General features: G+C 51.0%; 1 protein-coding gene across 1 annotated transcript in view; it reads right to left on the reverse strand.

The window, feature by feature from the left end:
- The window catches only part of Grik3 (glutamate ionotropic receptor kainate type subunit 3), a 232,720-nt gene that overhangs the window by 47,279 nt on the left and 162,328 nt on the right, over positions 1-23,113 (reverse strand). The window contains exons 5-9 of the mRNA XM_008850200.3: positions 22,606-22,659; positions 14,852-15,025; positions 14,167-14,310; positions 9,151-9,258; positions 4,759-4,872 (exon numbers count right to left, since the gene is read on the reverse strand). Coding sequence (XP_008848422.1) covers positions 4,759-4,872; positions 9,151-9,258; positions 14,167-14,310; positions 14,852-15,025; positions 22,606-22,659 — 594 coding nt within the window. The remainder of the gene's footprint in view (positions 1-4,758; positions 4,873-9,150; positions 9,259-14,166; positions 14,311-14,851; positions 15,026-22,605; positions 22,660-23,113) is intronic.

A 23,113-nucleotide genomic window follows, 5' to 3' on the forward strand; every position in this document is an offset into this window, starting at 1 on the left:
TACTGGAAATGTCCAGACAGCCAGTTCACCGGCTCTCTCAGCTGCTAATCGATTGCTCAGTGAAGGTGCCCTCAATTTCATAACTTCACGCTCTCCTATTGCTCTGGGAGAAGAGCCGTGGGACCAGGGGTAATATTTCTCCTCAACAAGTCACAGAAAACAGGGGTCCAGAAAAATAACCTTTTCCGACTTTCAGTCATCGGGCTCTCCATCTGGGTCCATGACAATCACTTAGCAATAGGCGAGCCAGGCCCAGAGCTAAGCTTCTCCCAAGAACAGGACTGAGAGCTTGGAAGAGGAAGAGGGTGTCATCCCCAAGTCAAGAAGGAATCAGGGATTAACCACTTGTTAGCTGAGTCCCCTAGTGCCGTGACTTAGGCCGTTTTGGTAAAATGGTCCACATGCTCCCGTATTCTGTCTGCCTGGCCTGGCTTGGACACAAAGATCGGGGCCCCTGACTGAAGGCCTTGGCTTCTGCAGCATAAAGCAAGACAGGGCATTCAAAATCCTGCTCCTCCAGTGGGAGGGTCCAGATGATTCCCAGCCCTGGGCTTTCCCCCTTTTCCCACTGTTGGGTGCTGGGCGTCAGCATGCCTGGCAGTTGAACCTGTGTGGGTCACAGTGTACACGCAACGCTGATGTGTTTCCAGAGACCATGTGTGGCCGGTCCCTCACATTCACATTCACCCATGTGCACCCCAACTGTCACTCACACCCACAGCCTAAAGAACTCTGAACCTTCAAAAGTAGGGCCCCAGAAGCGCATTGCATGCACTTTCTCCGTGTGAGCTGAGGTTTGGGCACATGAATTTTTCATAAGCTCATGGAAGAGCAGAACCAGAAGAGAGGCTGGGTCTGTGGGGAGGGCAGCAGGACAGGCTTCCAGCTCCAGAATGGGGCCTGCGCTTTGAAGAGTCAGAGGGCAGAGCAACCTCTGTCCATCTGTCTGTCCAGGGCAAGACACCCAGTGCATCTAATCCCCAAGGACTCAGGACAGGGGAGACTAAGAGGTGGGTTTCGGGAGCCCACAGAGCTGCTGCTGCATGCCAGGAAGAAAGGACAGGAGGGGCAGTCCTTCTCACCAGGGCTCTCACCTCTAGGCCTAGCTCCCCAGGGGCAGAACAGTTTGATGATCTTATCCTGTGCCTTGTTACCTGCCAGTCACTCAAAGTGCAGTTGCCCTGACAATGCAAGGGCATCCAGGCAGGGGCCTACACTCTCAGCAGGAGGTGCTGGTCCTACATACAGGCAGCCAAGCATGGGGATGAGTTTTCAGCCAGGACATCCGGATCAGGGCCAGGCTGAAACACTCCCCACGACCTGTGCAGCTGTCACGGAGCCTAAGCCTTGAAAGCATGCCCCAAGGCTCCAGATGTACAGGATGACCTGGGCATGTCAGGCTCCTTCTCTGAAATCTGTGGAACAGCTCTAGGTTTTCAGGGAGCCTGAGACCAGGTCTTGCAGGCCTCCCAGGAAACTCTGAGGCCATTTTCACCTGGACAGCATTTCTTGGAGACCTGTGTTAAAGCTGTGTGTTACAGAGAGGTTTCCCCTCCCCTGCCTCCAGGGAAGACCAGGATTTTCTCACTCTCTATCTGGGAGAAGCAGAGAGGACCTCCTAGTGATGCTGGGTGGGGGTGGACACAGCTGAATCATGCCCACTTCCAGGCCATGTGGGTATGTAATGCTTATAGCAAGGTTAGGGTGCTGTGTGTTTCCATCACAAGCAGTGGGGTGTCTCCGTCAAATGGGTCGGCAGCTAGGTTAGAGGTCAAAGCACTGGGGCCAGGGATAAGGAATTAGCCTGCTGCTAGGGCCAGGAACTCAGACTGTGGCCAAGGAAGGGGAAAAGGTAGAGGTCAATCCAGAGTTTTGTCTCAGTTGGGAGCTAGACCTCTGAGTGGCTTCAAAGTTCAAGTAACAAACTTTAAAACTGCACAGCAGAGAGTGTGAACCCAGTGGGGAGTGGAAGGGTCAGGAGTGGGCCCAGGAAAGCCTTTTGGCCTTGAAAAGCATGCAAATGTGAACTCAGAATTCATAGCACATGCCCCTTACAGGGATCACTATTATGACCACACTCAGTCTCTGGTGAAGTTCAGGGTTCTGCCTGTGGATACAGATGGAGGTTTTCTCCAGAACTCTCAGTCAGTGTGTTATATTCAACCTGAGCTCACTGGGGTCTGGATGTGCAATCAATAGCAATGAATTACAATAATGGCTCTCGTTTAGCACTCGCCCCATTGGTGGGTGTGTTAACCATTCATCCTCTCAACTCTAGGAAGTGCTGGATTGTTCCTGTCTCTTCTCTTTTATATGGCCCACACAATCAATAGAGAAGCCAAGACTTAACTCCAGAGTCTGTGCTCTTAGCCATTGCTCAGTGCTGTCCCCAGGTCCCCACAGGTGCCAAAGACCAGCTGGGCCTTTTTTACCCAGCTGACTTGAGGCTAAGGGACGGTGGGACAGATGGAGCTGTGTCCAGGCCATGAGCCAAAGTAGGTTTATCTCCCTCCTCATCCTCGTAGGGTGCCTGGGAGTCAGCCAGTACTGGGGATGGGACCTCCGGTGATGGTGTGAACCCAGCAGGTTGGGAAACAGCTTAAGTATTGATGAAGAAATGGAAGATTGACAGGTCAAGAGCATGGAGTGTCTGCCTGATTCAGCTCCTCAAGAAAAAACAAAAAACTTGTTCTGCAGAATAGCCCAAGCCCTTGAAGTGGGGGGCTGTCATTCCAGTGAGATGTGACCTCGGGGTCTTTCAAGATGGCTGCCTTTTGCGTCCTGGTGGTGAGTCCGCAGCTCCCGCTCCCTGTTTAGAGCTTTGCTGTGCGGCTGCGTCTCCATTGCTCATTCAGTCACCTCTCCTCCTCCTCCTCTCTCAAATCCTAGTCTTCTTACCTTGTTTCAATCTTGCCTTGCAAAAGTGTTTTATTTAGATCTCACATTTTATGCAATTCTGCTTTTAATCTTTTACCACCTTTTTATTATTTTATTTTTACCCTTTTATATTTTAGCGTTGTCATACTTTTATCCTTTTCCTTTTTGACATTTTGCTTTAACATTTTTGCCTTGTCTAGCCAGAGTTGTAAATTATTTAATTTTTCGTCTTTCTTAATACCTTCCCCTTCAATCGCCCTCCTTCCCTTCATTTCTCTCCGTTATTTCCTTTCTAACCTTCCTATTTAGCTCTCCTCCTGCTGTCCTTTATCTTTTCTATTTTTATCCACATCCATATTCCTTTAATTGCTCATCAGTATCCTTCAAATCCCTTGGTGCTTTTTTGTTTATTTTTATCATTTATATTTTTATATTAGAGTCTTTCTCCTGCTCCCGTTGAGATCTTTTGACTTACGGTTTTAGTATTTGACTCCTAAACAAAAAGCTGATTCATAAGGACTGGCAGGGTATGTGGTTGTTGGGAAGATATCCTGGGGGGGGGGAGAGTCTTGCCCCAAGGGGAGGGGCATGTCTCCCCCGTTCTTTGCCTGTCTACGATCCCCATTTGATTTCTATGGCCTTTAACAGGAGTTCTCAGTGATTATGACCCTGGGGACAGGGAATGAGACCCACTGACTTAACTCCCCTCAACAAGGATAGCACCCCAATGTCCCTGGGATTCCTGGAAGGATGAAACATTTTACAAATGCCTCCCTAACTATTCCATGGTGCCCACCACCCAACCACACATACATAGTGAGTCACACTAGATGGGGGGTGGGAATTGTCCAGTATGGCCTGGCTGGGCTGCATCTGCTGAGGAGGCAGATGTGAGCCACCCCCATCCATACACTGTGGAAAGTCTCCAGTCCAGCTGCTCAGTCTGAGTCCAGGCCTTGCCCAAGACAGACCCAGTTTGCTTTTACGTATAGGAATAAGCTCAGCTGTGAGTCTTACACATTTATTTGCTGTATTCTCAAAAGATGACTCAGGCCAGAATTATCCTCAAAGGGGTCAGCTTCTCCTGGGCTGTAGCCAGGCTGCCTCTCCCTGAGGTGGTCCTGGTCAGGGGAGAACTGCCCCCTAAAGCAGTGTGTGATGTAGTGTCTGTCCCTCTGCTCATCTCTGTAGTCCTCCACGAGGCGGTGGCACGTGAGGACGGGTACAGTACTGATGATGAAGGGAAGGCCAGTGGCTGCGAGCTGCAAGGCGCGGGGAACCTGGGAGACCCTAAGAGCCACTTTCTGGCTGAAATGAGTCAGGAGAATGAGGAACAGGGACAGGAGGAGAAGGGAAGGACGGGCTATTGCTCTATTCAGGTGGAGAGGTCGTGGTCACCAGCTCTTGGGATTTATAAACCCTATGCAGTGTGGTATGTGCATAGCCTCCCAGCACCTGAGGCTATCTGGTATGGCCACAGCACTCTGTACCCTTGAGGGACTCAAGGGAAGAATGGTCCTTGGCCCTAGAACCTGAGGTGGGAAAGCAGCCCCTAGTCCTGTTGTGATGAGTAGTCAAGCCCTTTCTACAGCCACACTGAGAGGGCAGGTGCTCAGGTGTGTGGGTGAAGTGCCAAACACAGACTTTCCACTGAGGCATGGGCAGAGGTCTGGGTTCCAGTCACCTTCTAAGAGCTTCCTGAACCTTCCTACAAATGTCTACTTTCCTGTGGCCCCTTTTGCTACTGTCTCCTTGTCTCCTAAGAGCCTCCTTACGGACACCCAGGATGTGACTGGTGGGGGATCGAGGGGGTCCCTCAGCCCAGATGGCCACCCCAGCCCCAGGACAGATAGCCCTCCCAGCAGGGCCTGTGGCTCTTACCAGCACTGTGGTGACAATGAGTGACCTATTTGTCAGCGAGTCAGTGACATTAGGACCTCGGCCTTTGGCAACTTCAGTGATGTTGAGACCATCAGCTGGACTCCATACCCCAACCTGGATAGGCAGACAAATGCAAAGCAGGTGCTGAGTCCTCAGCCTTCCTTTTCTTTCTCTACATCAACACAGCCCTCTCCTTCCAGTCATCATGACCACTGCTGTTGTCATTGTCATCTCCTGCATGTCTTAAGTGAACCGTTTTGGCGACAACCCTGCTGCCCTCCCTCCAAGGTGTTGCCTCTCTTTAATTCTCCCCTTTCTTCTTGTTGACAAACTCCTGTCAGATGAAGGGGAAATGCATGGAGGGGTCCGGGATCCTAGTCCAGTGTCAGGCACACCCAGGGACACCTCCTGGAAAGAGGCTGGGCACCTAGCTGCTTTCTCCATGGCTCTGAGGAAGCAGATGGGAGCCACCCCATCCATATATCCAGTTCTGGTTCCAGGGCCAGATATCTTGCACAGTCCAGCTCAGTCTGGAACGAGGGAGGTGCTCCCCCTGGGACAAGGTAGAAGCCTCCCACATGTGTGGACCAAGTAAAGGAGGAGCTGTGGTGAGTAGGCAAACTGGTCTTGGAAACTGTTTGGGGTGATAGCATCAGGAGAGAGAACCGCACTGGGGGGCTTGAAAGCAGTTTGCTTTGCTGTTTCTTTTACTTCTAAAGTAGGCGGATACCCTGTAGGGGAAGCTCTCCCCACAGTGTCCTTATTAATATCAAATCAGAGGCTGAAGTCTGGGAAGGAGAGATTGGGTTTACAAGTCATCTTAGGATGATGCGATGGGTCGGTGGGTGAAGGTACTTGGCCAAGCCTGATGACCTGAGTTCTGACTCTGGGAACCACATGGTAGAAGGAGAGAACTAATTCCTGAAAGCTGTCCTCTGATCGCCACATGTGCATATGTATATGTACATGTATGTACACACATACACACACACACGTACACACTGAATAAATAAATGTAATACATTTTTAAAAGTCATTCTAAAGCCCTGGGCCTCGTGCAGGTGCTTTCTGAATGAACTCTGTCCAGATGGCCTTCATCTTGGCTCCTCTCTTTCAGGGAAGGCATCAGACTGCCCACTCTGTCCTTGGCCCTGTTGGGGGTACTCAGGAAACCTAATCAATTAAACAGAGAGGCCGAATGCAAACATCCCACTCAGAGAGCTGTGCAGAACAGATAACGGAGAGATGTGTAATTATGCCTGGGTACTTCTGCCTTAATCCTCCCAAAGCCACCGGTTGGTGCTAGCTGGATCAGCTCTGACCCAGCTTTGCAAACAGAAGTGAGGCAATGAGAGGCAGAGTGGCTGTGTTGGGGGCTCAGCATGCTCTCATCCTGTGTGCACCACTGGGGCCACAGGAGAGGAGACAGGCAGATGACACTGAAGAGGCCCTTCTCTGAAATGGGCCAAGTTCAGTGCTGGGGTGCTGAGCAGAGGACTGGGTGCAGGAGGCACTCATTGAACATCTGTCCAGAGGTGCATGAACAGCAGGAAGCCTCCACCCAACAAGCTGTACTATGTGGTGACTGAGTGTCCTGGCAGATGGCAGGCACTATAGGGATGAAAGAATGAACAGGAGCGAAGAGGCTCTCTACTTACAGACCCAGGTGGCTGTGACCAGGAGCCTCTGGTGGGTGCCCTACAGGCCAAACTCCATCCAGGGATAATAGAATTTTTCTCAAGTATTAGCTACGGTCAATTTGTACCAGCTGCCTGGAGGGCTGTTGGGAGATAGACGTTGCAGTGGGGGCTCAGACGACAAGAGTGCTCTGGTGATCAATTACTGATGCCTGCCATGAGCATAGGAGCAGAAAGCAGTGGCATGTGTGCCATCTATCTACTATCCCTAGAATTTTATGCTATCCCTAAGATAAATAGCAGAGAGAGCAAAACTAAGCCAGCCACCTGCATGAGTACCAAGTCAACATCTGTATTGCTGAGGCAGGAGGTTGATCTCTAGCACTGTAGGGAGTCTAAGAGAAACTTGACAAAAACTCAAGGAGTGTGCCTAGGGTTAGAACAGCAGGCCTCAGTGATCTTAGGAGAGGAGGCCTGTTGGGGGACCCTGCTGCTAAGGTTGTAGTCCTCCATGTCCGGATAGCTCTAAGGGGCTCAGCACTATATGGAAGGACTCCCTTTCTCAGCGGGGCCTCCTGCTCTCTGCCTGACTTACCTGGAAAGTGCCACCAAGCACGGATGCCTGACCTTATTTGGAACATGACCTTTGGCATCGCCCTATAGTCAGATGATAGGATCCCCCTGCCACATGTAAATAAAGCATACTATGAGCTCCTATCAGCTGAGGCTTTGGCTATTGCCTCCACACTGTAATTTCTCTAGTTCTCTCACTGAATAAATGGAGCTCTTCCACTGTGTCTGGAGCTGTATCACTGCTGTTTCACTGCACCTTGGACCAGCCTCCCTGGAAGGGCTTTCTTCCATCAGTGCTCACTGGCCTTCCTGACCCCATTCGTCACTTCTGCTCCCCCTGCCTTCATGAACCGTTGGCCAATGACCCGCGAAGATATGGAGAGAACCCCGCAGCTGGTGCCTGAACGTGGGGCTCCTGGAATGCACAGAGTTTGTGAGTATCCCTCCCATCAATAATGTAATGGGCAGCTTTGCCTTTAAGCCATCCCACCTTTGAGGATCGGCAATCTCTTTTTCCTATCACCTCCCATCAGGAGGATAAAGGCAGCTTTGCCTCTAAGCCGCCCCACCCTTGGGAATTGGCAGTCTCTCCTCTTTTTCCTCCTTTTCTTTTCGGTCTGAGTCTTCGCCTGTGACCGTTAAAGACAAAGGAGCAACTAAGGCTTTCTGATCAGGGCTACTCTCTGATGTTAGCTAAAGGCTCTTAGGTATCACTGAATCTGCCTCCCCGGAGGGACTTTCTTCTGTCAGTGCTCACTGGCTGTCCTGACCCCGTTTGTCGCTTCCGCTCCCTTTGTTCTCGTGGATCGGTGGCCAATGACCCCTGAGGGGAGGGAGAGACCCCACAGAGGCCTCAGCCCCTATCCTTGGGAACTGATGTCACACTAATGTGGATGAACGGTGAGACTTCCTGGCCACACCTCCCCTACACAGTGACTAGAACTCAGGAGGGGAAATGGGGAGCCATGGCCATAGGCACTCTGAAGCTAGTGCTGGACGTGAAGCAGAGCCAGGCCCATGCTGGAGTTACAGAGGTCACTCTCAGGGGCAGGAGAGACTAAGTTAGGGAGACCAGCTGAGGAATTTCTCAGGGTCCCCAAGCCCTAATGAAGGGCTTCAGCATACTGATTTGGAACTGGGGAGCCATGGGCAGCATGGGAGCCAGAAAGGGCTGGGCTTAGGGGAGCTCCATCTGTCTGTACATTTGGGATGAATGGGGGCTCACAAATGAAAGGGAACAGCCAGAGAGGGGTTCTATAATAACTCATGGCAGAGGATGAGCCACGTGTGCAGGGAGGGAAGGAGAAGAGCCTGTCTTGAAGGTCCAGTGTCAGCAAAGGGACCCCTCTAGCTACCTGGCCTCTGCTACCTGCATTTATACATGCCATCTCTCAGGTTTGGAGGGGTGCCGGGGTGGCTCCCAGGGACTAGCAAAAGTGGGGTGGATGTGGCTGAGCCCCTGCCTCCCACCCTAGGGGTCCTACAGATGCTGAGAACTGGGGGCTCATTTAAATCCCCTTCTTGGCCTCACAGATTGACTTTAACAGTACGTGCTGAAGGTTTGTGGGAACTGGAATGGGTTTCATTAGAATATATTGATGTTGATCAAATGAGCATGCTTTCTTTGACCAAAGTCTCTGGAGTCTGTGGCCTGAGCTGAGGAGCCCAGACACCAGGGTTTCTACCTCTCTCTGTGGTAAGGATTTTCTCAGTCTCTAGGCAAGTAATCATTCCATCTTTGTTTACATGCCTCCAGTGATGGTGAGCTCACTGCCCCTAGTCAGGCAACCCATGAAGACTACAAAGTTTCTCTTACCCAAGAACATACATGTTCCTGTCCCTGTCCCAGCCCTGCAGGGACTTAGAGATAGTCTGTCTGTGCCATGAGTCTTTGATTATGTTCTCCAGGTTGTGTCCCTGACAGGCCTAGCTCACAGAGCCATTGATGACATGAGTGTCTACTCTATTGAGGCCACTGAGCTTGGCATTTTGCAGTGTAACAGGGCCTCAGGGTCTCCTCTGGCCCACAGCTCTGCAGAGGCCCCCCTGGGTCATGTCAGATCTTGAGGGGTTGGCCACAGTGGGCCTTGGCCCTCTGCTCCTGGACCTCTGCCTCAGGCTTGCTGAAGGCAGCTTCTGACATCCCTGCCCCTCTGGCCAGCCTCCCCTGGAGCCCACACACCTTTTCCAGGCCATCCTCCTTCAAGCTGATGATGTCCAGATCAAAATCGGTCCGCAAACCACTGGTTTTGTTGAAAACAATCCGTCCAGTTAATCCTTCCCATTGAGCCTATGGAAGGGAGAGGGCAGAGCAGCAATTCCTGGGGCTCATAAATCATCATTCGGTACAACTGTACAATGCTTCATTTTAATTACTCCTTGCACTGATACTGTTCCCCCAAGACCATGATTAATTAATAATCACCTCCATCATTGCTCGGGCTGCGGTGCGAGCCAGCGATTTCCATAAATTCTATTACACTCTTTAGCCAGCTCTACATTTGCACCTTCTCGTGTACAACATCGATCTCGGATGCGCTTAAATGAGCCCCCGCCTCGAAGCCCTGGGAAGGGGGAGCCCATGTCAGATCCCTGGAGAGGACCAGGGAGGCGGGAGGGTGGAGCTGGGGCAAGTGAGACCCACCAAGAGGCAGAAATGCCCAAGGGCCTATCTGGCTCTGGTTCTAAAGCCATATCCTTGGAGCAGCAACCCCAGAGAGGCAGGGAGCTGGAGAAGGTTCCCCGACTCTCTGCCCCAGCTCCATGCACTCCACCGTTGAGAACTCTGGGGTCCGAGTCTGGGTTCAACTTCATTAGCTCTGTGTCCCTGAGCCTTCCATTTCACCTCTCTGCCTCAGTTTCCTCAGCTATAAAATGGAAATAATCATGGCACCCATCTTTCAAGATGCTGTGAGAATGACATAAGCCAGATAAAATAAGCCAGACCTAACGCAGGCCCGGCATAAATGGGAGTTTCTTTTACTTTATTGTCATCAACACAGAGAGAGGCAGGTGAAACTTTACAACAGACCATCTTCTAGGCCACAGTGGACCAGTCTGGCTGCAGCCATGACTAATGGGGAGCTCTGCTACCTACAGAGGTTTGCCAGTGCTATTCTGGGCTATATCTCTCCTGGGTGATTATTGTGTGTGCACGCATGTGTGTTTTGGGTGTGTGTATGTGTGTGGAGGCCAGAGGTCAATGTTGAATGTGTTCTTTAGTTTCTCTCCACCTCACTTATTATTATTATTATTATTATTGTCATTATAATCACTAAATGTGTGTGTGTTGTCTGCATGTAAGTGTGTAGGTACACATGGCCATGCATGCACACGTAGAGGCCAAAGGAGGAGGTCAGGTATCTTCTTCTATTGTGGTCTGTCTTATTCCCTGGAGACAGCATATCTCACCTAATCTGAAGCTCAATGTTGAGGCCAACTGGCCAGCAGCTCTTGAGAATCCACCTGACTCTGTCCCCCAGTGCTGGGGTTACAGGCACAGGAAGTCATGCCTAGCTTTTACATGGGTGCTGGGGATCCGAACTCAGGTCTTTGTGATTACACAGCAAGTGCTCTTATCTACTGAGCTATCTTCCTAGCCCTTTCACTTTATGTTTTGAGACAGGGTTTGACTGAACCTGGAGCTCATTGATTTGGCTAGGCTGATGGCTAGTGAGCTCTAGGGATCCATCTTATGTCTGAATCCCCAGTGTTGACATTACAGATGTGTGCTGTGGCCAGTTCTATATGTGGATGCTGGGGACCCAAACTGGTCCTCATGCTTGTGCAGCACTTTATCGATGGATCCAGCTCCCCAGCCCCAGAGCGCTAATTCTGGAAGTTGTGTCACTCAACTTTCCTAGTAGCCTTGAGAGCTGACCAGGTGAGGAACATGATTCCCATGTTACAGGTGGGAAAACAGGCTGGAGAGGGTGGCTGGGAGTTCCAAAACTCTTACCGCACAAGAGTTAGAGCCAAGCTGGAACTCTTCCCAAGGCCCCGCCCCTTGACTGGATCCCTTGCCTTGGGTCTTGCTGGTTTGCACTTAAAACTTTTGAGTCTGCGGGTGTGGTGGTGCATGCCTTTAATCCCAGCACTTGGGAGGCAGAGACGGGTGGAGTGAGTTCAAGGCCAGCCTGGGCTACTTAATGAGATCTTGCCTCAACCTCTACCCCACAAAAAGGGGGAGGGGGTAGATAGAAAAAAGGTGTTCTCAGAGGTAGCACCCACAGGGGCCCAGAGTCTGTAAAACAAGAGACTGGAACATGAACTTTGTACAGCAGCTCAGTCAGGACAGCACAGGTTACCCACTTCACAAGTGCTTAATGAGGTGGGTAGTGTGTTTGTGTGTATGATCACAACAGTGCTGTGAGTTATCATTTTTCCTTTATGGTATCTAGAGCCCAAGAAGCTCCCTAGAAGTAAGGCTGGTCCTCAATTGGAGAGGAAGAACAGACCTTTGGGCTGGGCCAGGCTCCAGAAGGAAGTTGAGGGTTGTGATCTTCCCCTTCCACAGCCTACTGAGCTCTCACTGTGATCCTGCTAGGAGGACTCATCATTGCTCCCATTTCCCAGATGTGGACACTGATGTTCAAAGATGGACTGAGGGGCTGGGGAGAAAGCTCAGTCAGTAAAGTGCCTGCCAGGGATGCATAATGACCTGGGTTGGATCCTTAGCACCCACATAAAACAGTCAGGTGTGGTTGCATTAATTTGTATACCTAGTACTGGGGCTAGGGGTGGAGGAATGGAGATGGGTGGATCTCCAGAGTTCGCTGGGTAGCTAGCCTAGCCAATCATTGAGTGCTAGGTTCAATGAGAGAGACCCTGTCTCAAGAAAGCCAAGGTAGACAGTGATAATGGAAGACACCTCATGGTCTACCTCTGGCCTCCCCATGAATGTGCACCATTCATGGGGAGGCCAGAGGTACACACACACACACACACACACACACACACACACACACACACACACACACACACACACACACACACACACACACACACACACACACACACACACACACACACACACACACACACACACACACACACACACACACACACACACACACACACACACACACACACACACACACACACACAACCAAAGATAGACTGAGTCTGCGGGGCAGGGCAGATCCTCTCTCTACAGTAGCACATCAGGAAGGCTTGGGTCTAGGAACCAAGGTACAGCAAAGAAAGCTCAAAGGGAGCCCAGGAAACTGAGAGCCAAGAGATTAAAGGACCATCTGAGAAGTTGAAAAGCTGTTTATGACTTCACAGGGAGGCCTGGCTTCCCTCAGGCTGACTCTCCATCCCTCTGCCTTCCCTCGCTGCTGCAGCCCCCTCATACCTTCAGGCTATCTGCTGGCCCCCTGGGGAAATCTCAGCAGGTGCCTTCAGCCTGCCTGGCTCCTGCAGAGGAGGCCTTCCTCCTTGTCAGCTCCAGAGGAATTAAATGCCAGTGGGTTCGGCCTGTCTGGGGGTGGGTGGGCAGGGGCAGGGCAGGGAGTCATGGGCAGCTCCTCCCCATGACATTTCCCAGCCCACTCGCCCCCCTCCAGCCACAGCTCAAGACTCGCTAAATGAAAGATGCTTCACAGGCTCTGAACTCCGGCCTGGTATTTTCCAGCTCCTCTCGGAAATGCCAAGTCTTTAAAATGATTTACCGTCACGCACTCAGATGGGAAGATGGGCAACTTGAAAATGGACAGAGGGAAGACTGTGCCGGGCTCTGCAGGGCACCTATGTTCTAGATGTGGCCAGCTGTGTGCCATGGGTACCTCATGGCTGCTCTGGCCTCTGCCCCCATACCCCTAAAAAGGGCAGGGAAGAATGTAAGGGGCGGGAGTGTCCACCCAGCCTGGGCTGGTCAGCGCCAGGAGGGGGGGATGGGACTCTCCTTACTATGTTAAGCAATGGGGGAATCTGCTCCTATCAGGGGTTCATGGCTGAGCCTCACATTTTCCAAGAGGGTGGGGTCCCTGAAATAATGTGGCCTGGCAGCCCTCCAGATAGAGTCCATAGCCCAGAAGGCAGTTAGAGTGACCACAAATGACTGAAACAGCATCAGAGCCATTGCACCTGCTGTGCCAGGCAGCGCATCCCTTTGAATCCAGCTCCAGGGTACCCAGCCAATGGTTATCAGTAAATGAATGAACTCTGAGGCAGCTTGCTCATATTCTCTCATCATAGAGAGACAGTCTATCTGGAACTACCCAGAAGGCTTCCCCTAAGTTCCTTGGTATTGCCCTGGGCAGGGTTCACTCATTCTGGCCCAATGTAGCCACACTCAGATCTTGGCCTCTCCAGTCCTCCCTGGCTGCTGGTTACTAGGGCTGGACTTTAGTCAAACCTTGGGCAATGTGCTCTATGTGTAGATTTTTATTCTGTCTTCCCATCAGTTCTGAACTAAGGAGTGGAGAGGTGGTCATCTCACCCTAAGCCACAGAGCCCAGTGCAATGTCACTGGCATGTGAGGTTGGGACTGAGTTCCCTCACCTGAAGATAGGAACTATAAGTTGTCCAGCAACAATGAGGACAGTGACAGAGGAAGGATCCTGTGGAATTCAGAGCAGACACTGTCTCATGGTCATCTCAGCAGGGCATGCCCCAGGCTCTTGGGCCTCCAGTCAACTCTGTGACGGGCCAGTGACCACAGTGCTGGGAGAGCAGGGTCCCAGCAGGCTCTGCTGGGGGTTGGTTGTGGACCCGTGGTGTGGGGATGAGTTTGAGGGACACTTATCAGTCATCAAGCCTCCTTGGTGCACCAAGCACTTCTCACGTGGTGCCTCATTCTGTTTTCACGGCACCCCCATGAGATGGCGTGCCTCATCCTCATCCCGTTTACAGATGAAAGACAGCAGCTCAGCAAGGCTCTCTAGCTTACGCCAGTCACATTGCTGGAATGTAAAGCCCCTCATCTGTGGTCCACTGAAGCCTATGCTATGGCCTGCCCACCAGGTTGACCACTAGCACTTAGCAGTCACTGAGAACTGGGGCTTCTTGATCACTTTTAAGACTAGTTCATTTCACCCAAGGGAAACTGAAGTTCAGAGATGAGAGGCGACCCGTCCAAGTTCACACACAACAGAAACTAATCCTGTATGACCTTCAAATCTGAGTCCCCTGACTCTCCGCTACTTCAGAGCATGTGCAGACTCAGGGGGCGTCCTTAGTGGGGTACAGGGCTCACCTCCTTAATGAAGTTCATGAAGCGGCCGCCAAAGCGCCAGGCCTTATGCCGGTGACACTGCAGAGAGTTCACAGTCATCTGTGGCGCCCGCTGGTAGCACACGGACACGATGTGGACAGCGTCGTAGAGCAGGGCTGCATCCGTCTGCAGAGGGTCCAAGCCTGCCTGAGTGCTGTTCCTGTGTCCGCAGCTCCCGCCCCATCTGCCCCTTTCCCATTACAAACTCATGGTGTCCCTATTCTTGTCCTGGAAAGAGGCCAGGCTCAGGGATGCTATTAGTCTGTGGACACCCCCAATGTCACCTTCTCTGCAGCTCAGGCCCTCTCCTACCAGACTCTGCCACATCCATTACTTAGTTTCAACCTCTTTTTCTGCTTCCCCAGCCTCATACCTGCCAGTCACAGCCTGTTTCCTGTGCCCAGGACCTACAGTCCTTAGCTTTTATTTTCTTTTTAAAGACCTGCACCCCCATCAGAGGTGGCCCTTGGGATGGGGCTATGTCTAGTTCATCTTTGTGTCCCCAGAGGTCTGGATGATATGTGGCAAGTCTGAAGAAGAGAAGTGGCAGGTGAGGGGAATGGAAGGAAAGAATGAGGGAGGAAGGCAAGGAAAGGAAATATAGGAGGGGAGAAGAAGAGAGAGAAGGGAGACCTCTAGGGTTTGCCTGCCCATCTGCCCACAATACCATCATCACTCCGTCCAGCAGGCCAGACTCTGTCCGGGGAGCTGCCTGCAGCCGCTCCATGGACCACTTCTCCACGATGGCTGAGACATGGGGGTTGTCCACGTTGAGGATACGGAACCCAGTCAGGTTCACCCCTGAGTAGCGGTAGGGCTCCAGGTCTAGTGCGTAGAGATCCTGGAGGGAGAATTTGGTGTAATGGAGGAACGGCTGCTGCTGGAAGCCTTGGCTCTCCTCCTGAACCTTCCTGGCCTAGGCACCCTGGGCCTGAGTTGTGGATCCCTGTAGAGTCCTGTACATGCAAGGTAACTTGAGAACCCACAGGAGCACTGGACTTGGAGTCAACTCAGATCTCTGGGTACTGACTTCATGTGCTGATTTGAGGGGGAGGAAGGTCTCAGCTTGTTTCTTGATCTACAAAATGGGAATTTTTTTCTCCTTTACAAGACCCAGAGGAATCCTCTGTCTTTGGGAGGACAAAAAGTAGTGGGTCTGGGCATCTCTAGGTTACCAAGGGGAGGCAGAAGGGCAAGGGCAGGGGTATTTTCTCCCTTCAGAGGGGACAAGGGCTACTTCCCTCTGTTCTTCCTCTTCCTCATGTCACAGGCAGGGTCTCTTTGCTCTGCCTCCTAGGAGTGGTTGGTCAGAAGATTTTCCATGGTCAGGTCACACCCAGTCTGGTAGTTGGGCAGGCCCTGGCTGGTAGCCAGGGTCATAAACGGCATCCAAGCTACGGCCCCTCCTGCAGCTCCAGCTCAGGAAAATGGGCTTGTGAGGCAAGAGGCCAAGAGGAAGGGCAATGGAGAAGCCAGCTGCCCCTTAGCAGAAAAGAGACAGTGTGGAGGTCAGCTTTCGCAGGAGTCCACAGATTCAAATTGATCTCAGACTCAGAAACAGGCAGAAGAGAAGCACCATGTTCTTCCAATATAAGGAACTGCCTGTCGCTTGCAGGCCACCTAAGGTCCCTAATTCCCCTGGGTTAGAATTCACTGTTAGCTCTAGTTAAAGTCCCCAGGGTCTATCTTAACATATAGATTTGGGTCCAGAACAAAAGATAGCCCCCAAGGTAATAATTTTATTGCTTTGGGGGAGATTAATCTATTTTGTGTGTAACCTGATACTTACTCTGCATCTCTTGCCTACCTGGAACCCTGATACATACCCAGATCCTCAAGCGTTCTGCCTCACCATCTGGCTGTTCCCTTCTGACTCTGACACGTGTTCAGTCCACAATTGCTTCAAATTCATGTTTTGACTTTTGAAAATCTACACTCTGACAATGTAGATTGGCCTGAGTCAGGGCTAGGGAAATTGAGTCTGAAGGTTACTGTCTGGTTTTTTTCTACTTTCCCTCACTGAGCCATCTTCCACCCTGGACCCAAAGCCTCACTCTAGCCCTGCTGCTGTGCCAGCCTCAGATAATCAAAGATGGCGCGTGACACAGGCTGTTGCCTATAGAGCAGATCCCACTCTGCGAACCACCTGGTCCCCTTCTGGAAGGCATTGTGCGCATCATTCCTTTAGAGGTTTGGGGAGCTTGGAACAGACATCAGCCTGAACAAGAGAGCTTCATCCTAACATTGTCCAAACAAATGCGACCAGTCTTCCAAGTCCACGGGCTCTGCATCTGTGGATTCAGCCAACCGTGGATCAAACAAATAGATAAATAAATTTTATAAATTGCCCATCTATACCGAACACATAGACTTTCTTTCTCGCCATCATCCCTTAACAGTAGTGTAACCACACAGCACTTAAATTGTATTAGATACTACAAGTAATCTAGAGATGATTTAAGGGATATGGGAGGATGTGTATAGTCATAGGTAAACACTATGCGGTTTTATACAGGAGACTTAAGGATCTACGGACATTGGTATCCAAGGAGGTCCTGGAGCCAACCCCTTCTCTGAGTACTGTGAATAGCAAGAGACAAGCAACCAAGCAACCATACAGTCCTGATCCTAGGCCTGTGTTTGGGCTGGGGAGAAGCTGACAAAAAGCAGGAGGAAGTAGGGGAGGAGTCTATACTAACACGGCCAGAAGGTATCTAACTGGCATCAATCTCAGTGGAGAGTATAGGTGGGGACCATCACATCATTTTAATCTCCATAGCAACCCCCTTTATTATAGGTGAGGAAAGAGGATTGGGGAGGGGTGACTGGCAGAAGAGGTATTTAGGCCACAGGGACCCTGCCCTCAGTGACATACTGAGTGGCGGTGGGTTAGTTAGGCGGGTGGGGCTCCTGATGCAAAGTTCAGCAGAGTTCCTGGTTCATGCACGCTCACTTGCTCTTCTGCAGTGCTATGATGGAGCCTGAAGGCCCTTACCGTGTCCCAGACCTGCCAGTTTCCAGAACATGAGCTCAGTCCCTGTCATTTATAACACACTCAGTCTGTGGCATTGTCGTATCAGTTTCTCAGAGTGCAAACTCCTTAGCATAGATCAGAGACTTTCTACCCCTGAAGCTTGCTTTCTTGTGCCCACCCCCCAGTTTTTACTCCATAAAGGCCGAGCTACCTGTTCCCATACCATCCTCTCCTGCTTTTTATCCTGGGATGGGTGACTTTCTGCACATCCTACCCACTGGACAGCGGGCCTTTGTTTAGAACCTCTGTGAGCTGTTTTCTAAGACTCAGCACAAACATCACCTCTTCCAGGAAGCTTCCCTGACTCTTCCTTTACATACTGATAGCAGGGTCTGTTAAGGGTCCTTGGGCTTTTATCCTGGGACTTCTGATGTTTTTACTTTACTGGTAACAGCTGTTAGGGTCTGGGGTCTGTCATCCCTATGAACCTTTGATCCCCACTGTTGAAAGAAGAGTCACCAAACCAGCAACATCCTGGAGTATATAAGCACTCATCTCCCCTTTGGGGTGCCTCTCTGTGAGGATGGAAGTTGAGAGTAGCCTGAATTGCCTGGGATGGAGGGTGAGTCCCTAAAGGACTGCTTCAACACTCAGGCCTGAGAGATCTTCCTCAAAGCATCAGTGGGATGGAGAACAGGCCAGTGGTTTATGCAAGTTGGAGCCAGAGCCGAACTGCTGGGAACACAGAAGGGAAGCCAGTTCTGCCCAGGGCTGCAATCTTCAGCCTCTGCAGCATGGGTTCAGGCACTTTTAGTTCTTTCAGTTTCAGTGCTGACCCGATTTTTTAGACTTGATAGATGCTGAAACAGTAGCCTTCTCAGGGCCCCTGACTCAGTTTTCCCATCTCTGGGCTCAGAGGCCAGACTGACTCAGTGTAAGAGATAGCACTTCTGCTTTGAAGGGAGACTTGGATGTTGGTGAGGCTGCCCTTCCAGTATCCATCCGGGTGCAGCATTTGATCTGACAAGACAGTCACACAGCCTGGGAAGATGTGTTAGTTATTTTCTCCTGGCTGACAAAATTGCTGACAGGACCACTTAAGGGAGGGAAGGTTTATTTTGGCTTACGGTTTCATTCCATCATGGTGATGGGGGAAAGCATGGCAGAGCAGCTCAGAACATGATGGCGGAAGTTTGTGGCAGGGGCTGTTCACATCATGGTGGACCAAGAAGCAGAAATCATGGTAGAAACCAGGAGCTTCCTATGCCCTTCAAAGACCCACTTCTGGTGACTATTTCTGGGAGCAGTCTCCCAAAATACTGCCACCAGCTGGGGAACAAATATCCGAAGTGCCGGTCTGTGGGGGAACATTCCAGATTCAAATCATAAGGGGCTCTGATGGGTAGCAAGGCTCAGTCACTTCCTTCCTTGCCACCTTCTGGTCTGGGCTTTCCTGCAACGTGTGGTAGATCTTATGACACAGAGTGCCCCCATCCCTGTGACAACCAGGAGTCAGTGAAGAGGACTCTTTGTCCAGCTCCAGTTTTTGCTTTTTTGTTCAAACTGCCCTGGGCCAAGACCCTAAGTGCTCTACACAGTGAACTGTGGGCAACTTTGCTACTTGGCAAAAAGTTGCATTTCCAATGCCAAATGTTGACACACTGAATTCACTGTCGACTGGGGACCTTTTAGAAATGTTCAGCATAACATAATAGACTAATTCATTAGCATCCCTTGGGTCTGAATGGGAAGAAGCCAGAGCTTGGAAAACATGGCCTCAAGGAACGACAGATGAAAATATCTTTCCCATGATATAACTGTTATTGCCGGGAAGTGGCATTAATTGTGATTGCTTATCTATTAATTTATTATAATTCTTTTCTCACCTCCAGGCTCTTACCTACACATGACATGTACCAGGGGCTCAGCTGGGGCTGATTAGCACGGGGTTATCTGGGAATGGCTCAAAGCTGGCTGCCACCGATAATAGCAGCTAGGGTAATTAAAATGTCTTCTGCATGGGAGAAGAGACTTTGGAGAAATGTTTAGAGGCGAAGGATTGGTGATGTGGGTTTCCTAAGATAAATGCCAAATGCCACTGTCCTTCCCTCTACAGACTCCACTGACCAATGGGCACGAAGAAGAAGAGTCACGAGGCGGAGTCCTGAGCCAACAGGGTTGGAAGGAGGATCTTGAAGCTGGGAACGGGATGTGACCAGGGAAGAGGACTGAGGGGGACACAGTGGATGCTCTGATAGATGGGGGCTGCTAAGATTACTCTGGGAGACACCTCAATACACATTCCACCACAGAGCTGTCTGCATTGTGGGGGTCACATCGTTCTAGAAGGGCTTGGTCTCCTGAGCCTCTAAAAGGGGCAGGGAGGAAGAGCAGTGACTGGAACAGCCACTGGTGAGACCGGAATTGGAGCCAAGGCTGCTGTCACTGATTGGCTGTGAGACTCTGGGCAGGACACGAGATCGCCCTAGTGCCATTTTCCCATCAGTCAGTGCACAGCAGAGCACATACTCTGTCCTGGTGGCTGTGAAGGGAAAAAAAATCAGCAGATGCAGAAGGCTTAGGAAGCAGTAAAGTATGGGTGCTCCTGGGATTTGTGGGAGTTCTGTCTACTCCACTAGCATCAACCACCATGCTGGATCAGCACAGCCAGGTATCTTGAGGAATCAACCCACCAGAAGAGGCTAGGGACGCTGTGTGGTGACAGGTGTCAGCAGAGCGCTTGGCAACTAGACAGTTCCCAGCTGGGAAAATCCCTGCCATTTGTTGCTGAGTCACCTCTCTGAGCCTCAGTTTCCATTTTTTTTCTTGAGATTTGAGAGTTGAAGTTCTCTTGGAGAGTTGTTTTGAGTCTTTCCAGGATGGTAGATGGAGGACATATAGGAAGCATAAGCCAAAGTGCTTAACTAGTTTATTTAACACTTACACTAACATGCACTGAGGGACAAGTATTGTTCCAAGTCCCTTGCCACTATCGCTGCATTGAACACCCACCCTAACAACCCTGGCAGGCTCTTGTTGTTTTGTAGATGGGGACATGAGGCATAGACTTGGGAGATTTGCCTAAGGAAGTAAAGCATCTTTTTTTTTTTTATTGTGTATGTGTGGTGTATGCATGTGCACGCAGAAGTCAGAGAAGGACCTCAGTGTCCTGTCTGCTCTATCAAACTCATACGGTCCCTTCTCTCACTGACCCTGGCACTAGGCTGGTTACCAGAAAGCCCCTGGGATCCTTCTCCACCACCCCCAGTAGTTCCCCCAACAGCCACTTCTGGGGTTATAGGTGTGCACAGCTGTGTTGGCTTTTTATGTGGATGCTGTGGATTTGAACTTAGGTTCTCATACTTGGGCAGCAAGGACCAGCTCTACATCCTGGAAGTGAAGCATCTTAATCCTAATCAGACAGTTTAGCATGAGAGCCCATGGTCTTAACTGTTGCTTCTGATGATGAGTACTGATTTCACTGATTGCAGTCTGCCTTGCATGCTAGTCATTCATCCACTCATCCCGCACTTAGGCATCAAGGAGCACCTGCTGTGGGTTGGGCACTCCATGGCCCTGCAGATAGAAAGGCTTGCTCACAGAAGGAAATTTCAGAGCTTATGTGTGAGCTTATGTCAGGTTCGTCTCTGTTCACCCTCCTAGCCAAGTTCCCAGCTCAGGGCCTGGGATCTTAGCTAGTATTTGTTGATGGCTGTTGGGTAAATCAACAGTGGAATGGCTGGATTAAGTAAGAGAGACCTAAGAAAAATAGACATTTCCTGTTGCTAGAGGAGGGGTCTGGAGTGCTAGAATTCTTTCTCTGAGCTCTTTGACCCCAACGGACAATGGCATTACTGCAAAAAGTCCCAGGCCACTGGGGTGCCACCGTCTCTAGTCTTGCCTTGGAATGCTACCAGGGATCGGGTGCCTCAGCCTAAGCTTCTAGTGACTTCCTAGAATACAGCATGGTCAGAAAAGGCCAGGAACAGGGAGGTAAAGTGGGCAGAGGTTCAGAAAGCCCTCGGGGAGAAGGTGCCTGGTCTCAGCCCTCAGTTTCCAGGGTCCCTGTCTCTCCATAGGACTCCTGACAGGTGCCCAGGTGTGATCCATAGTCAGCTCTGCATGGGCACAGGATACTTCGGGTGGAGGATGGGTAACACTGTTCAGTGTTCTCTGGTGGAGAGGGAGCCTTTGTTGGCAGCAGAGGCCCACTGCTGTTGCGTAAGTCCTCATACCACGGCTAACTATAAGAACACGGCATGGGGCTATGAGAACATAACTGATTCTCAGGCTCCAGTACAAGCCAGTTCTAGCACATCGCTGAAGAGCCAACCTGCCTCTTGGTCTTTGCTTATGCTGTTCCTTCGGTGTGCAATTACCTTCCTCTCTCTTCCTGAGTGAGCTCTGATTGATCCTTCGAGGCCCAGTTCAAGCACCTGCTTTTCTGGAAATCCTCAAACTTCGTATCTTTGACCAGCCCTACAGCACCTAGCATCTCCTTGTGCTGTGCTCCATGGCTGTCTGCCTGTGCTCTGACGTCACAGGCTGGCTGCAGCAGGGCCAGACATGTAGAGGAAGTCAGAGAGGAAGGCTTGGTCATCTTAAGACCCTTTGCTTAACTCCGATGTTAGAGAAATGTTGACTGGGTGTCCACAAATAAAGGATCCATTAGAGGCCTGCAGAGCTACAGGGGTGGGACCTTTCTGGCTATAGACCCAAGCCCTGGATGGATGGAACAGTCCCTGGATGATGGAGAGTGGAGGAGAAGGTGCAGCTGGCTCCAAAGCCAGGCAGCTCTGTGATGGTGTACCCCTTTGGCAGAGGATGTCTTGATTCTACTGATCTCAAACCACAACTAATTATCCTAATGGGTTTAAATGGTCCTAAATGTTCTTCGAGTTTGGACAGGACCCATCTGGAGCCTGCAGGTGGGCTGGCCCCACTGACAGCAAGGGGCTGACCAGTGTGGCTGATGCAGAATCCAAGATGGCCATAGTCATGATAGGAGGCCTGCAACAGGCATGGGCTGGGAGGGCTGGGGGGCTGTTATCCAAAGATGAACACCTGCTCTTTCTCCAGCTCTGCACCAACCAAGCTCTGTTCTCTAGGTCTTGAAAGGAGGTAGAAGCCCATTTTGCAGAGGAAGAAAATGAGACACAGTGGTCTGATGATCTGAAGTTCTCTGGTCAGTTAGCAGAGAAGCTGTTTTCCACTCTGGCTCGAGAGACCATGCCCTTAGCTTTAAAAACACAGCATGGCTTTTCAAAAGTGGCTAGGTCACAAATATTTCTTTGTGGCCTTACCTGGAGCCACCTACAGCCTTTAGGAAGGCTCCAATCTCTTCCAGCTGTAGCACTCATCCCCAGCAGACCGCCCCAGGTCAGGGTCCAGTGCCCTTGATTCGATGGGGTCCCACCCTTCCTCACAGGACCCCTGAGGTACATTACCAGAGTGGTGAAGATGAAGTGATAGTACTCCGTCATCATGCCCATGGCCATGGCCTGCGAGGAAGCAGAAAGTCAGCCAGCAGTTGAAGACCTTGGCAGTGCTCCCTTCACCAGGGGTAGAGGAGCTGGGGGGCAGGACAGGACAAGCTATGGGCTAGCTGGGGTTATCTGCTTAGACTAGGGTGTCTTCTGAGACCTCTCAATCGGGACACCAACTGGCTAACAGACAGCAGCAGGTTCCAACTTCTCTGTGCAGCAAAATCACCCGAGGAAGATTACAGCGCAGGGTCACACTCTTATAGGTTCCCAGTTCTGTAGGCTTGGGGAGAGGTGTCTTGCTATCTGGGTTTTCAGTCAGCGTCTGAGTCTGTCACTCACAGACACCGTGACAGACAAGCCTGAGCCACCTCAAGTGCCTGGCTCCATGTGGCTGGGCTCACCCGTCTGGTTCCAGAGAGAGAGTCAATGCCCCAGTCAGTGAGGCCTGAGGGAGCTGTTTTCAGCCCAA

The sequence above is a fragment of the Nannospalax galili genome, unplaced genomic scaffold, assembly GCF_000622305.1.
Source record: "Nannospalax galili isolate Female #2095 unplaced genomic scaffold, S.galili_v1.0 scaffold944, whole genome shotgun sequence".
NCBI classification, from domain to species: Eukaryota; Metazoa; Chordata; class Mammalia; order Rodentia; family Spalacidae; genus Nannospalax; species Nannospalax galili.